This window comes from Streptopelia decaocto, assembly GCF_964273445.1.
Source record: "Streptopelia decaocto genome assembly, chromosome: 24".
NCBI lineage: Eukaryota > Metazoa > Chordata > Aves > Columbiformes > Columbidae > Streptopelia > Streptopelia decaocto.
The window spans coordinates 2,464,319-2,479,046 of record NC_138679.1 but is presented as its reverse complement, the minus strand read 5'-3'; the positions used below and the strand labels follow the sequence as shown (position 1 = coordinate 2,479,046).

Sequence of the window (14,728 nt, the reverse complement as noted above, 5' to 3'; positions counted from 1 at the left end):
ACTCAAATTCCCTCCCAAGCCACGCCCTCCCCTGCCCCCCGCTCGTCATCGCGCTTCTGTCCGCGCATGCGCAGAGCGGGGTTCCCCCCTCCCCTGGCGCGTCCCGGCCTCCCCACCATTTTGTGCCGTGATCGCGGGGTTCGTGTGTGATTGTGTCGTGTTCTCCCGTGTGCTCGGGGCTGAGGCGGAGCACCGAACGGGCCTTGATGGCGGAGAGTCAATCGGCGGCCGGGCTGGGGGACTTCACATCCCTCGGCGGGGCCGCGGCTCTCGGCTCGGAATCCGAAACTCGGCGGCTGAGCGAGCTGCGAGTCATCGACCTGCGGGCCGAGCTCAAGCGGCGCAGCCTGGACAGCGGCGGCAACAAGAGCGTCCTCATGGAGCGGCTGCGGAGGGTGAGGCGCCAACAGGGGGGAGGGGACGCGTCATACGGGGCCTTTCTCCCCGGCCCCAGGCCGCCCGGCGCATGCGCGCTGCGCTCCGGCCGCGCTGGGGGCGTCTGAGGGCGCTGCCGCCCGTTCCCTTCCCCCGGGCCGCCCGTTCCCTTCCCCGGGCCGCCCGTTCCCTTCCCCCGGGCCGCTGTGGAGCCCCTACTCTTGATCTCGCTCTGTGCCGGCCCCGATCTTCCCCTTGCTCCGTGTCCCACGTACGCGCGTCTGTCCCCGCATCCCTCCGCCCCAGCGTGTACCCGCGTTCCCCTTTCCTGCATCTCCTGTCTCGCTACCTCTGTACACGCTTCATCAGGCTCCACCTCTCCGGAATGTATTTTCACAGACTTATAAGAAGCCAGAACAGTGTAGCCGCTCCTGACCATTTAATGCGTTCTAATAGGTGTATGTGTTGAGGAAAAAAAATACTGTCGGATGCATCTGAGTTCCTGTAGTGGTCATTTATACACTTAAAGTGCTTATCTGCTAAATGGGGAGCCCTGTTTACAGATGAGGGCACCTTTGCTCCTCAGTCGTGGCGTGATTTGGCTGTGGGGTTGTGTTACACGCCTTGGCTCGTCAGTGTTTCTAATGGCTGATGCGGCTGCTCGGCTGTGTGATCTGAACTAAGATGAGACACGAATCTTTCGTGTGACACATCTGTAAAAGTGCTGTTGTGGTTTAGCCGTGGTAGGCGGTTGAGCACCACACGGCCGCTTGCTCACCCCAACCCTCCTGGCAGGATTGGCGGGAGAATTGGGAGGGTCAAAGTGAGCGAACACTCGTGGCTTGAGATAAAGGCAGCTTAATATATATATTTTTTTAAATAAATCGCAAAAAAAAGCCAACAAAGAGGAGGAAAAAGAAAAAACAAACTGCCCAAGAAAAGCACATGATGTAAAAGAAGCGTGGCTTGCTCTCCACTGACTGATGCCAAGTAATGGCAGCCCCACCCCTACAAGTTTTCTTGCTGAGCGTTTGGTGTGGAATGTCCCTTGGGTGGGCTGGGGCAGCTGTCCTGCCCGGGTCCCCTCCCGCGTTCCCGTGCACCCCAGGCCGGGCGGTGTGAGGAGCAGAAAAGGCCTCGGTGCTGTGCAGCACCGCTCCACAACGGCTCAAACATCCCTGTGGTGTCAGCGCTGTTCTCAGCGCTAATTCAAAATGTGGCACCGTACAAGCTACTGTAAGCAAATTTATCCTATCAAAAACCTGTACAAATGCAAACAACTGAACAATACAACCGGTGTGGTGCTGCTGTCTCCGACAGGCCATCGAGGATGAAGGAGGAGACCCCGATGAAATCCCTGTGGCCTCAGACCTGACCAACAAGAGAACGCCCAAAAGAACGAGCAAAGGTATGGACTCCAGGCAAACACAGTTCCGTTGTTTCCTTGTAGCTGGAACTTAGCGTCCAACGTTGATTCCTTCTGTAGATGAGGCCATAAGTTGTGGATGTTCCTGTATTTGTGAGTGTAGAATTGTGTCAGGTGCAGAGCAAGGGGCTGCAGCAAAAGCTCTGCCAGCGTACATCAAGGTGGCTTCACGACACCCCACGGACTAATTTGCTTGCCGTAACTATATACATTTTCATTGTTTTCAGAGAAGCCCTTGAATTATCTTTGGGATACATTTTTAGATGCGAGAAATCAGGGCAGGAGTAATTAGAACAATTTTTTGTCGCACAAATAGCAAATGTGTATAACTTGTGTTAGTGTTGTATCTAATTGAAAGCAAACTGTTCTGAAATAGCTGTATCTCACTTCATTCATACTATTTTTAGGAAGAAAATCAGAAGAAGAAGGTGTTGAAGACAATGGGCTAGAAGAAAACTCTAGAGATGGGCAGGTAAGTGAGATCATGATTGCTGTTACTGCAAATATGCATCATTTAACCCACAAAAAATACAGGGTTCCCCTTTTTCTTTCTTTAGGAGGACATCGAAACAAGTCTGGATACCTTGCAGGATATTGACATGATGGATATCAGTGTGTTAGATGAAGCTGAAATCGATAACGGCAGTGCTGTAGACTGTGGAGAAGACTATAGTCCTGATAACATTCTCGATTCTTTGTCTGATAATAAAGACAATGTCGAAGCGGAAATGAAAGAACTTCCAGATCAGCTAACAGAAAATGAGGTGAGTAGAGGTCTTTGGACACTTTCAGAAGGTATTTCATAAGCATATGTGCACCCAAGTGAGTTATTTGAGCGTAATAGAATATAGGACATGGCTGTGATATGGATTCTATTTCACATTAGCACTCTCATGTCCTGCTGTTTAAGTGATAAATGTTTTGAGACCTGTCAGGGGTTTGAAATGGTCCCAGTAGACTGGTCACAGCCTTTGTTACCCTGCGGTAACGTCTCCGCTTGCTGTGAAAGAAGCTTGGAATTGAAAGTAATATATCAGTTGTAGAGTTCACTCTTCCCATTTCAATGTGTCTAAGTGTATAAACACCTGTGCGCAGCCAGCGAGATAGTTCTATATATGGAGACAAAACTATGTTTTCAACTCACAGGTGTTTTGACGATCTTTTCTGTAGAAATAATGTTCCGGTTTAAAGAATTTCTGTTGTAATTCCTTTTTTACTCTTTTAGGAAGATTATGATGAGATTGAAAACAATTTAGATGCCTCTTCTTCTGATCTAATTGAGATGAAGGTAAATGGAAAACGTTGCCGTATTTCAGGTTATTATTATCAGTATTCCCTCTGTGTTCATACTACACAAGGGAAAACGTGACCGTAATATGAAATTGTACTGTTTATTTCTTCCTTCTCTTGCTGATTGTATCAAGTAGTAGCCGGGATGGGTTTCCACTCTCCAGTTGATGTGATACACAAAGATACTTTACCGATCTCTTTAATATCCCCAGTTACATACGAGAACATGATTGTGGCTGAAACTGTGATTTGGCTTTAAAGTGCCAGAAAAATTACCCACATAAAATACTCGGTTGCAGTGGATGGGGGGAAGAAAGTGCTAAACGTCGTAGGTGAATTGTGTCGATGTCAATGTTGGGGTTGGGTGTTGCTGTTATTCTGTGTTACAACACGTATTGGATAAAATCCTCATTCTATGTTTATTTTTCCCCAACAGAAAATGGAGAAACTGCACTTGGAACCAGGTACTGTTAAAGAAAAACATATTCCTGTGTTTTCAACTAATACTTTTTAAACCATTAACTCTTAAAAAAACCAAGCAAACAAACATAATTTGCATTATTTTTATGATGGACAATCCAGATTATGCAGGGTCATAGAGATTGGAAACCCAATCATATCCCCAGATCTGTGAAGTGATGCTTGGCATCTTTGCAATATTTCCAGTGAAATGAAATGGTTTAAAAACCTGTTAAACTACATAAATGGATTTAGAGAAGTTAATCGCAGTTTAAAAGCTAAAGATTCTACCTGTAAACAGATCTTGTGATATCGCACACACCTTAACTCTGTTACTAAGTAGAGAGCAGTGAAAGCAATAAAAAGATACTGTAGGGCATTAAAATGTAAAGGTTAGTTACTGGATACAGAAGAAAGAAGAGAGTTTCTTCATGGGAATTTCATACAGATACTTTTCACTTTCTGGACTGCAAACACTCTCACGCACCATCAGAAGATGCCCAGTTCTCATGTTGGACTGTCCGCTCTAAAAGGATTTCACAGAGATTTAAAAATTGAACCCTCAGTGCCTTGGTACGTTCAGTTGAGCGTCTCGGACTCTGGAAGCTAACTAGAGAAGAAACAGAGCTGAACCGTTTGGTGAAGAATATCCAGGAACAGCCAGAAGGTTTTTGTTAAGTCTGGGGGCATTTTTCTTGCCTGTTAACACTGTAGGGCTGGTTTGGTAGTTTGTCAGACAGCAGGTAGCGCGGTACTTTTCACACTGTGTACACTTAGGGTTTTCCAATCTCTGTGTAGCTTAGCAGTTCTCTTGGTGTTAGTGTGGCAGCCATGCCAGTTCCACATTTGTGATTGCTGTATTTCCCTGGTGATTAAATCTTGTGCCATTCTATTCCTGTTAAATCCGTAGAAAATGAGAAAATACTCGACATTTTGGGGGAAACTTGTAAATCTGAAGTACTTAACGAAGAAAGTTCCGAAGCGGAGCGGCCACATGCGCAGGAAGCGAGTAACGCGGTGCCAGGCAAGAGGCTGGCGGAGGAAGAGGACGCTCTTGCTGCCGCTCAGGTGGAGGAAGATGCTTTAGATTTGGACAGCAAATCGGCACAAGCTTTGGCAAGGAAGGAAGCAAAGCGTTTAGTTGTAGCGAAAGGGGAGACAAGTGAACAGCCAGTAGAGGAAGAGAAACCGGACTGTGGCTCTTTAGTGGTAGAGACCCCAAGCGATCAGAGTAGCAAACGCTGCCAAGGCCTGGAAGCCTCTAGTGGGGGAACAGCGGCCAAAGGCGCAGGTCCCGAGGGCCAAGAAGGCCAAGAAGATGCGAAGAAAACAGAAGACAAAGCTAATTCTGAGGAACCCCCCGCTACTAAAGAGTCCTCAGCCAGTGAGGGCGGTGATCAGAAAAAGAGGTTTGTTTTTTCTCCGTTCTAGACCAGATGCTATCTTTTTTCATTGGTCGTTAAGTGATGCGCATAAGCTGTTTCCTTCAATTGGCCACCGAGACTGATGAAATTGTAGCCTATTCCTAAAGAGTCTGTTTGATTTCTTCATGTGCAGATATTTTTTTCTAAACACAGAGGGTTTGATTTCCTTCCTTCCTCAACCTTCAAAGGTTGTTTCCTTAAATTACTCTTATTTGTAAATGTCTTCATAATATAAGTCTGTTTAAGAATCTGACTTCGTTATTTATTGTCAGATTTCTTAAATGTACAAAGGTGTGTTTTCATTTGCAACATTTTCTGGTAGGTATTTCATTTTAGCATTTTTCATCATTTTTGGTTGTTCACTTTTCTTTCTGACTTGAACAATGTGGTGTTTTGTCTTTAGCCCTGTGGAGGAGGACAGAGATACAAAGATAATCTCGAAGGATGAGAAAGGTACGTTTCTTTTCAAAAACACAACTCGAATGATTGCTGGGAGTCACCGTTTTTGTATTGGGTGGGGTGTGCAGTTGTGAAATATCATAGACATGCTGAAGTAATTTGGAATCTAGTATTTGTGTGTTTAAATGACACAGAAACTTAAAGCTTGGAACTTTATTGAGGACGAGGAGTTTTCTAGACAGGCACGTTCTGAAGAGCCACAGTTGCTTCAGATCCGCACCGCTCCAGTTCCCTGAATAACAGCCTGTTTCTGTTGCATGTGTCAAAGCTTGTAGTTTCATCCTAAAAGTTTTTGGACTTGGAATGCTTCTTGCCTTCAGGAATGTGAATCATGGGAGGAGACCGTTAATACATCACATTTCATTCGCTCTGTGATTTTTTAAAAACAGAATCACAGAATGGGCTGGGTTGGAAAAGTCCTCAGGGATCATCCAGTCCAAGCCTTGGTCCAACTCCAGTCCATTGACTAGATCATGGCACTAAGTGCCATGGCCAATCTCAGTTTCAAAACCTCCAGGGCCGGTGAGTCCAGCACCTCCCTGGGCAGCCATTCCAATCCTGACCACTCTCTCTGCACAGAATTGCTTTCTAATCTCCAGCCTCAATTTCCCCTGGCAGAGTTGAAGCCCATGGCCCCTTGTCCTATTGCTGATGCCTGGGAGAAGAGCCCAATCCCCACCTGGCTAGAACTGCCCTTCAGGTAGTTCTAGAGAGTGCTGAGCTCAGCTCTAAGCCTCCTCTTCTCCAGACTAAACAAGCCCAGCTCCCTCAGCCTCTCCCCATAGGGCTTGTGTTCAAGTCTCTTCCCCAGTCTTGTTGCTCTTCTCTGGACCCGCTCCAGCACTTCAATGTCTTTCCTGAACCGAGGGGCCCAGAACTGACCACAATACTCCAGGTGTGGCCTCCCCAATGCAGAGCACAGGGGAAGGATCACTGCCCTTGTCCTGCTGACCACGCTCTCTTGGATACAGGACAGGACACCATTGGCCTTCTTGGCCACGTGGGCACACTGTTGGCTCATGCTGAGCTTCCTGTCCATTAGTCCCCCAGGTCCCTTTCTGCCTGACTGCTCTGCAGCCACTCTGTGCCCAGCCTGGAGCGCTGCAGGGGGTTGTTGTGGCCAAAGTGCAGGACCCGGCACTTGGCCTTGTTGAACTTCAGCCCATTGGAATCGGCCCATTTTCCCAGTCTATCCAGATCCCTCTGCAGAGCCCTCCTGCCTTCCAGCAGGTCCACACTCCCTCCCAGCTTGGTGTCATCAGCACATTTGCTGGTGATGGTCTCAATCCCCTCATCTAAATCATCAATCAAGATGTTAAACAGGGCTGGACCCAACACTGACCCCTGGGGGACACCACTGGCCGCCAGCCCCATTCCCCAGCACCTTCTGGGCCCGGCCCTCCAGCCAGTTCTTAACCCAGCAGAGAGTGCACTTGTCCAAGCCATGGGCTACCAGCTTTTGCAGGAGTATATGATGGGAGACAGTGTCAAAGGCTTTGCTGAAGTCTAGATAGACCACATCTACAGCTTTCCCCTCATCCACCAGGTGAGTCACATGATCATAAAACTAGATCCTTTTACATTTAGAAGCAGCTGGTTTGGGTTTGTCTGGTTTTAGGCCACGCTGCTGGCGGTTCCAGTCGCAACTTTTGGGTGAGCGGCCTGGCCTCCACTACCAGAGCCACGGATCTGAAGAACCTGTTCAGCAAATACGGGAAGGTAAGGGGCAGCGTGGCAGGTTTTGGCAGTTGTTTGGATTTTTTATTTCACTTGAAACTGTCTTAATAATTATGTTGAAACATTATTGGGGAATATCTTAAAAATTGCCTTGGTACTGGAAGTTTTGTCTCGAGTTGGCAGTTGCTCTGAGAAGCCCCTGTATGGGTCGTTTGGTTTGGTTTTGGGTGGCCGGGTTTCCTGCAGTTATTAATGATGGACAAAAGGGCAAGTTAAGTCTCCTTCTCGGTTGGGAAATAGAAAGTTTAATAGAAGATGGATGGCAGGAAGGATTTTTGACAGACTCTTGAAGCCTATTTAAAGATTGTAGTAAAACAATGTGCTAACAATCTAGAACCTCAGTTTGACTGTACAATAGGTACAAAAAGTAAGTATAGCACAGCTTTGAGTTTGTCTAAACGTCATGAGACTGGTAAAACCTTTTTAACATTCCTCATAACAAAAATGCAATATTTCCTTCTATTTATTTGCTCAGAATTCCGTCTAGGAACTTGGAACATGTGTCATAGAGATGTACCACCAAAATTTGAAATGTAATTAAAAACGATGTGACATCCAACCTAGTATTTGCCTCTTCTTAGATGCCATGGTAACATTTAGTCATTTAAATAAAATTACTGGGGTGTTTTTTAGTATTTAGCAGAGGCCAGGCGTCCTAGAAGTAGATGTACAACTGCAATAAATGCTCAAAGCGTGTTCTTTATCCAGCTGTACTTTAAAATACGACAGCTCTGTGGAATATGATTTCTGTCATACAGAGTGAGCTCTGTTGAATATATGAACATCAATAAGCATAATTAATTACATGCGTGTTTTATGTGGGCTTTTTCAAGTCAGACCTTTTGGGGAAACTTCTGTTTGTTAAACGAGATTGTAGATAACACGGTGGGTCTGCCCCTTAGCAGCGACATTAAAGCATTGATTTGAATGGAGATGGCAAAGCGATTCTCCTTTGGTATCTGCTCACTTCTGAAAAACAGAAGTTTCTGGGTAAACCAGAGTAGAAATGGAGCTTGTACTTCTTGCTGTTGGGTGACGGCGCGTGTTAAAGCTCCTTGTCTCGGACAGGTGGTGGGCGCTAAAGTGGTGACCAACGCGCGCAGTCCCGGCGCTCGCTGCTACGGCTTCGTCACCATGTCCACGGCCGAGGAGGCCACCAAGTGCATTACTCACCTCCACAAAACGGAGCTACACGGGAAAATAATCTCTGTGGAAAAAGTGAGTACCGGTCCCCAAAGATACCCCATCACCACCACGTTGTACACGTCACCAAGACCACGTTCTCAGCTGATGACGTGCAAAATCAATTCCAGGCCAAAAATGAACCCGCTGGGAAGAAGCCAAGTGAAAAAAAGGAGAATGAAGCAAAGAAAGAACCGGTCAGCGAGAGGTACTGTTGTAAAACTTCTCTGTCCAAAGGGGTTTTGCTGTTCCTCCGTCTGTATTGATGTGTCAGGAAGAACAGAGTTACAGTAAGAATTTCTGTGGCAGTCAAAAAGAGCAGCTTTTCCTATGAGATAAACTACTGTTGAAGTTTGGTGCTTAACTTCACGTGTTTCTATTCCATGCTTTAAGGCAGGCATTGGAGAGTTGCGTTTTCAAGCACACGTTTTAATTCAGCTGTATTTGGGTTCTAGTGAAGATGGGGTGTTCTCATGTCATACGTCTATAGGAGGGGCCGTTTGAGGGCTGTCATCAGTATGGCACTGTTTCTCCGTTGCGTTTTTCTCTCGCTGGGGCTTTGTCGGGTGGTTGTGCTCCCCAAGAGGCAAAGATCAGTTGTCCAAGATCCTGCTCCAGAACACGTTCCCCTTCAGCACTGTGTTTTTTCTCTGTAGCATTGCTGAAAGTAGCTGAAAAATACCCTAAGAGAGTGAATATGACACTGACTCCTTTGCTTTAATTATCTTATTGAGGCATAGCTCATTTAAAATGCTATCTCTTGAGAAGTTTTTGCCTTTATTTCACCTAATTGCCCAACGAAAATGATCATGATTCATATTGGCGCTTCCTGATCACAGAATCCCAGAATGTCAGGGGTTGAAGGGCCCTGGAAAGCTTATCCAGTGCAATCCCCCCATGGAGCAGGAACACCCAGATGAGGTGACACAGGAAGGTGTCCAGGCGGGTTGGAATGTCTGCACAGAAGGAGACTCCACAGCCCCCCTGGGCAGCCTGGATTCTGGATAAAGGTGGCAATGGCCATCCTGCAAATTCCTCGCTAAAACTGTCACCTGAATTCCATGTTAAATTTCATGCCACAGTAACCCTGTGTTACTTGAGTTTTCTCTTGCTCTGTATCAGTCTAATCTGTATCAATATCTCTCTGTAGACCTGGCAGTGTTAAAAGAGATGAGAAATCGGACCAAAAAGATGATGCTAAAAAGACAGAAGACAAAGACGAAAAAGAAAAAAAAGAGAAAGATGAACTGAAGTCGGGTTCATCAGATCAACCTAAAACTATTAAGTCAGGTAATTTGGCTCTTATTTTTTTATAGAGGGAAAGATACTGTGAAGTGTGAGTAATTGCGGTCAATCCCCTCATCTAAATCATCAATCAAGATGTTAAACAGGACTGGACCCAACACTGACCCCTGGGGACACCACTAGTGAGGTGCAGCCCCATTCCCCAGCACCCTCTGGGCCCTCCAGCCAGTTCTTAACCCAGCAGAGTGCGCTTGTCCAAGCCTCGGGCTACCAGCTTTTGCACGAGTATATTATCTCTTTCCCCTCAATCTTGGTTTTATTTAGGAAATAAAGGAACAGAGAGAACCGTGGTAATGGATAAATCCAAAGGAGAACCTGTTATTAGTGTGAAAACGTCGACTACATCAAAAGACAGAGTAAGTATTGTTTCTGCATGGGAAACCGGCACTTTTCTTTAGGAACGAATGCTGAATGTTGCCAACCTCCGTGTAGCCCCCGCTTGTCTAACCGGTTTGTCCAGCTGGAGTTTCTAGAATGTGGGTTTAGATCTTAATTAGTAAAACACCTTTCACACAGCTTGTACCATAATCAGCAATGCAATCCTGCCAAACCAACGTGGGAGGGTGAGTGTTAGTATATATGTTAATGTATGCTGTGTCTGTAAGGTTTGAAAAAGAGCAGCTTCTTTAGAAACGTGGGGACCGAGCTTTGAGATGTGAGATGTACGAATGGCAACAGAGCTCAGAATACTGTTTGTGATAGTTGTCCTTTTATAAATGCTCTCCATTAAGTTTATCTCCTTCGATATTAAATACAGAGCATTAAGAGCCAGGATCGCAAGTCGGAGAGCAGAGAGAGACAAGGGATTGTGCCATTTTACAAAATCAAAGCACAGCGGAAAATGAGGGAGGCAGAGCAGCGCCGGTAAGAGCAGCAGTGCAATTCTTCCTTGTTTTTTTTACTCTGAATGAATATTTTTGTATTTAAATACATTGTGTCTATAGAGAAATTAAGAACCTAATTCAGGTATTTAGTGATTTTGGGGGGGGGGGGGTATATCTGTTTCTGTGCTGTTGAATCCAGGATAAAGGTGGCAATGGCCATCCTGCAAATTCCTCGCTAAAACTGTCACCTGAATTCCATGTTAAAACAATTTTCACACTATTACATAGCGAAAGTGAGGTGAATTGGACTGAGGGGAAATGTTTTCATCAGTCTTCCTGGACAGGAAGAAGTTTCTGAGCTTTAGTGGAGTCCTCCTGTCCCGCATACTGTTCTGGCTTCAGAGCTGGATGTGTTCCTAGAACAGAAGGAATGAGCTTTTATATTCTCTTCTCTTCCCCATTTTAACTTATTTGTTGAATTATTAGATCCATAACTCTTGGTTTTGTGTTGGAACAGCACACGCGAGCGCCGGGAGAGGCAGCAGCACCTGCAGACCATCCGGGAGCGGGAGGAAAGGGAGAGGCTGGAGATCGCTCGGGAGAGGCTGGAGATCGAGAGGCAGCGCCTTGAACGGGAACGGATGGAAAGAGAGCGACTGGAAAGAGAGCGGATGCACATAGAACACGAGAGGAGGAGGGAACAGGATCGCATTCAGCGGGAAAGGGAAGAGCTGCGGCGCCAGCACGAGCAGCTCCGCTACGAACAAGAACGTCGGTCTGCGATGAGGAGACCGTACGACATAGACGGCAGGTAGAGCCAATGACCACAAGGGATGCAGGTGGAAAACGGCGCTGCCAGCTGCTCTCATCAGCCTGTGCTGGTTGCATTGAGATAATCGTGTTCAGTAGAGGGTTTTTCAGCTCCCTTTTGAACTTAATTACCCTTCTTCTGGTTCGCACACAGGGAACAATATCAAAAGTCATTATCTTGACTAAAATGAGCACGTTCTTCCTTGCAGGAGAGATGATCCGTACTGGCCAGAAGCAAAGCGAATGGCAATGAACGACAGGTACCACTCAGATTTTGGTCGCCAGGATCGCTTCCATGACTTCGATCACAGGGATCGTGGCCGTTATCAAGATCATTCAATAGACAGGTTGGTGTTGGAAGACAAAAATGTATTTAATGTCACAATTTGCCGCCTTTCCTGTGTGTTTGACTTGCATTTTGTGTGGCTTAGTGGCTGTGGACTTTTTTTTCTTACACAGCCGTGAGGAGATCTGTACTTGTAAAGCTGTTTCACATATTTGTAGGATACCGAAAATGTTCTAAATGATGTTGTGGGCACCCAGCATCTTAATGAGAATATTCTCATTTGTACCGTAGGACTGACTGGGTTTTCCAGGAATGCAACATGTGTCCTGGTTTCCGTGTGTTCCAGCTGTTTGTGCCTTTTGTAGCTAATGTGGGCGCTACAGGGGAGCGGGATTGTTCATTGGGTTGTTACACAGATGGATTTTTACAGACTGCTCCATGTTCTTCTACCACAGTCTGATTTTACTTGTCTGTTTGTAGGAGATACGGATCAAGGACAATGATGGGAGATCGGGATGGACAGGTAAGTCGCTTTATAAAGCTACAGAAACAACTTGTTATAACCTGTTTTTTTATACTCTGTGTGAGATTAAATTGCAGTAGTTAAGAATTAAGCGTTATTTCCAAAATACGTATCAATAAGCAGATTGTCTTGTTTTCTTTAACAAGATGAAATTCAGTTCAAAGACTTGTTTATTATAAAGCTGTTCTGATACAAAACAAGTGAATTGTGTCCAAAAGGGACTGTTGAGCCTGGAGAGGAGAAAGGCCGGGGTTGTGTGATCAATGCGCATCAATAGCTCACAGGAGGGAGCATGGGGAGGAGATGGAGCCGGGCTGGACTCGGTGCAGGACGAGAGTCAGTGAGCACAAACTGAAACACAGGAAACTCCATCCAAAACAGAGCAAAGCACATTTCAAAAAAAAGACACACACACAAAAGCCTGTGAAGGTGGTTGGACACTGGATCAGGTGCATGGGAAGCTGTGAAGTGTCCAGCTGTGAGGATGGGAGGCTGTTCTGGATCTGATCCTGCTTGAGTTGAGTTGGACTGGATGGTGTCAGGAGGTCCCTTCCATCCAAAATGATTCTGAGATTGAGTCATTAGAGCCAAGCAACCTTCAGGAGTTTCTTTGAGGCGGTTCTGTAACTGCTCCTTGCCTTTCAGCATTATCCCGACGAGCGCCCCGGAGGCCCAGACCGGCATTCGCGAGACTCTCGGGAGAGCTGGGGCGGCTACGGGTCTGACAGAAGAATGAGCGACAGCAGAGGGATCCCCCCCCAGTCACGGTTAGTCTGCTAACTCGAGGTTGTTCCTTGTGCTGTATGTGAACGCGGGATGCCGGGTTTGGATGCACAATTCCTTTCTTTTCCAACTTTGTTCTCTGTTGGATGGACGACAAGTGAGTAGCCGCTTGCCTTGTGCGGCAAAACACGCATCTTGGCATAACTTTTCTTCTTCAATAACTTCACATCTGAAAGTTTCCGTTACTGTCGAAGCCTGAAAATCCGGGTAGTGGTTCTTCTCTAGTTTGTGTTTAAAACAACACCCGTTCTATCAAAATGTCTCAATCCCTTTCTAGGCGTGGAGGGTTCATGCAAGGTGGCAACCAAAGTCAGATGATGCACGGAGGAGGAATGCAGGAAGGCTTTGCTGGCCAGGAGAGAGCAAACAGACCCAACGATCCTCGTTTCAACCGTCGCTACTGAGTATGTTTTAATTTTTAATGCAAGGTGGCAACTGAAATAAATCTGTCACCCAGGGTTACCATTAATTGTAACTTATGGGCTACCGTAAGTGTATTTTTTTTTAAGCTGCTGCCATATTACGTCACTCAATCCAATGTGAACTCATTTGTTTTGTAATGTGTTGTTCATACCCCATTGAAAATGTTTATTAATGAAGCATTCCATTTTCCATAAATAAAAGTCAGTTTACAGTTAATTGCTTTGTTTCAGCAGTCCCTGGAAAATGAATTTATTCAGCTCTACGCTAAACCATCTCATTTCAAAGGTGAACTTGCTTGGGCATGGATATTGAACTAGATTATCTTGAGAGGGCCCTTCCATGCTCAACAACACAGCTCAAATTCTACACTGCCTAAGGGAATCTGATCAGCACCCTGTCCTACCTACAGTAATTTCTGTAAGTCACAAACTAGACTCGGCAAAACATTCAACTTAAACCCAGCAACTGTATGGGAGGATCAGTCCCTTATTGAACGTACACGTTGTCACTGAGATGCCGTAAGAGGAGAACAGACGCGCCGGGTTAGATGCAGAAGTCCTTCCCGCTCAGTATTCTTTCTCCTTTAGAAGCAGGCGCGTAAAGAACAATACGTTGGAGCAGGGTGGACGTGGAGCAGTCATCATCAGTCGATAACCTCCCAGCGTCCAGCACTCCGGGCTTTACTGAGCTGTAGTTTCCACCTGGGCCGTCAGGTTTAAGAGCCAGCGATGGACCCGTCCTCCAGGAATTAACTTAAGCGCTTTTTGAAGCTATTTATACCTTCACCAAATCCTCTGAAATCTCCTGGCAGCAAGTTCCACCGTATAACTATTTAAAAAAGGAAACAAAACCCTTGCAAATCCTTCTTTGTTCCAGACCTACTTATATTTTGGCAGGGTGCACTGTAATCTTAGCTGCTCCTCTTCAGAGGAGCTGTCTCCTGGAGAAGAAGAGATGGAGAGCAAGGCAATATTCTTGCTTTCCAGGAACCTCCCTTCCCAGCTCCCATTTTGTGTTGTTTCCCATCAGCAAACGAGGTTTCTGTCTTGAAAATAAAACAACAACAAACCCAACCATTTCTGAATCCCTCGTTCTGTGTCCCACGGGGACTCCGCTGCGCCTGGAGATCCATCCCCTCTTGCTCAGGTGCCAAAAAGCGTCACACACAGAGGTCTGAGTGTCCTCAAGGGAGTTCCAGCACTTTTTAAAGAAGCCAGCAGACAGAATACTTTTCAACTCAAGAGACAAAATGAATCCACTTAGTTCCACCAACAGCTGGTAAAATTTAAAACCAAATAATCTGTTTATTTAGCGAGTCTGGCAGCTGTAGGACAGGGGCCACACCTCAGCGCACGCCAGCGCCTCGTTAAACTGACGCCTGACCTCTGCGGACCCTCTGCTAAGCCAGAAAGCACCGCAGCC

At 46.2% G+C, this 14,728-nt stretch overlaps 1 protein-coding gene across 1 annotated transcript; it reads left to right on the top strand.

Moving 5' to 3' along the window:
* The first annotated feature begins 73 nt into the window (after positions 1 to 73).
* LOC309449786 (scaffold attachment factor B1-like) lies at positions 74 to 13,522 on the top strand. The gene is made up of 19 exons (XM_082072178.1): positions 74 to 395; positions 1,696 to 1,783; positions 2,209 to 2,273; positions 2,359 to 2,565; positions 3,027 to 3,089; positions 3,528 to 3,555; positions 4,461 to 4,959; positions 5,378 to 5,427; positions 7,052 to 7,152; positions 8,239 to 8,388; positions 8,484 to 8,560; positions 9,503 to 9,642; positions 9,922 to 10,013; positions 10,415 to 10,521; positions 10,999 to 11,292; positions 11,501 to 11,638; positions 12,058 to 12,100; positions 12,746 to 12,867; positions 13,161 to 13,522. The coding sequence occupies exons 1-19, from the start codon at positions 207 to 209 to the stop codon at positions 13,285 to 13,287; spliced, it is 2,580 nt and encodes an 859-aa protein (XP_081928304.1). The 5' UTR covers positions 74 to 206; the 3' UTR covers positions 13,288 to 13,522.
* Positions 13,523 to 14,728: the final 1,206 nt, after the last annotated feature.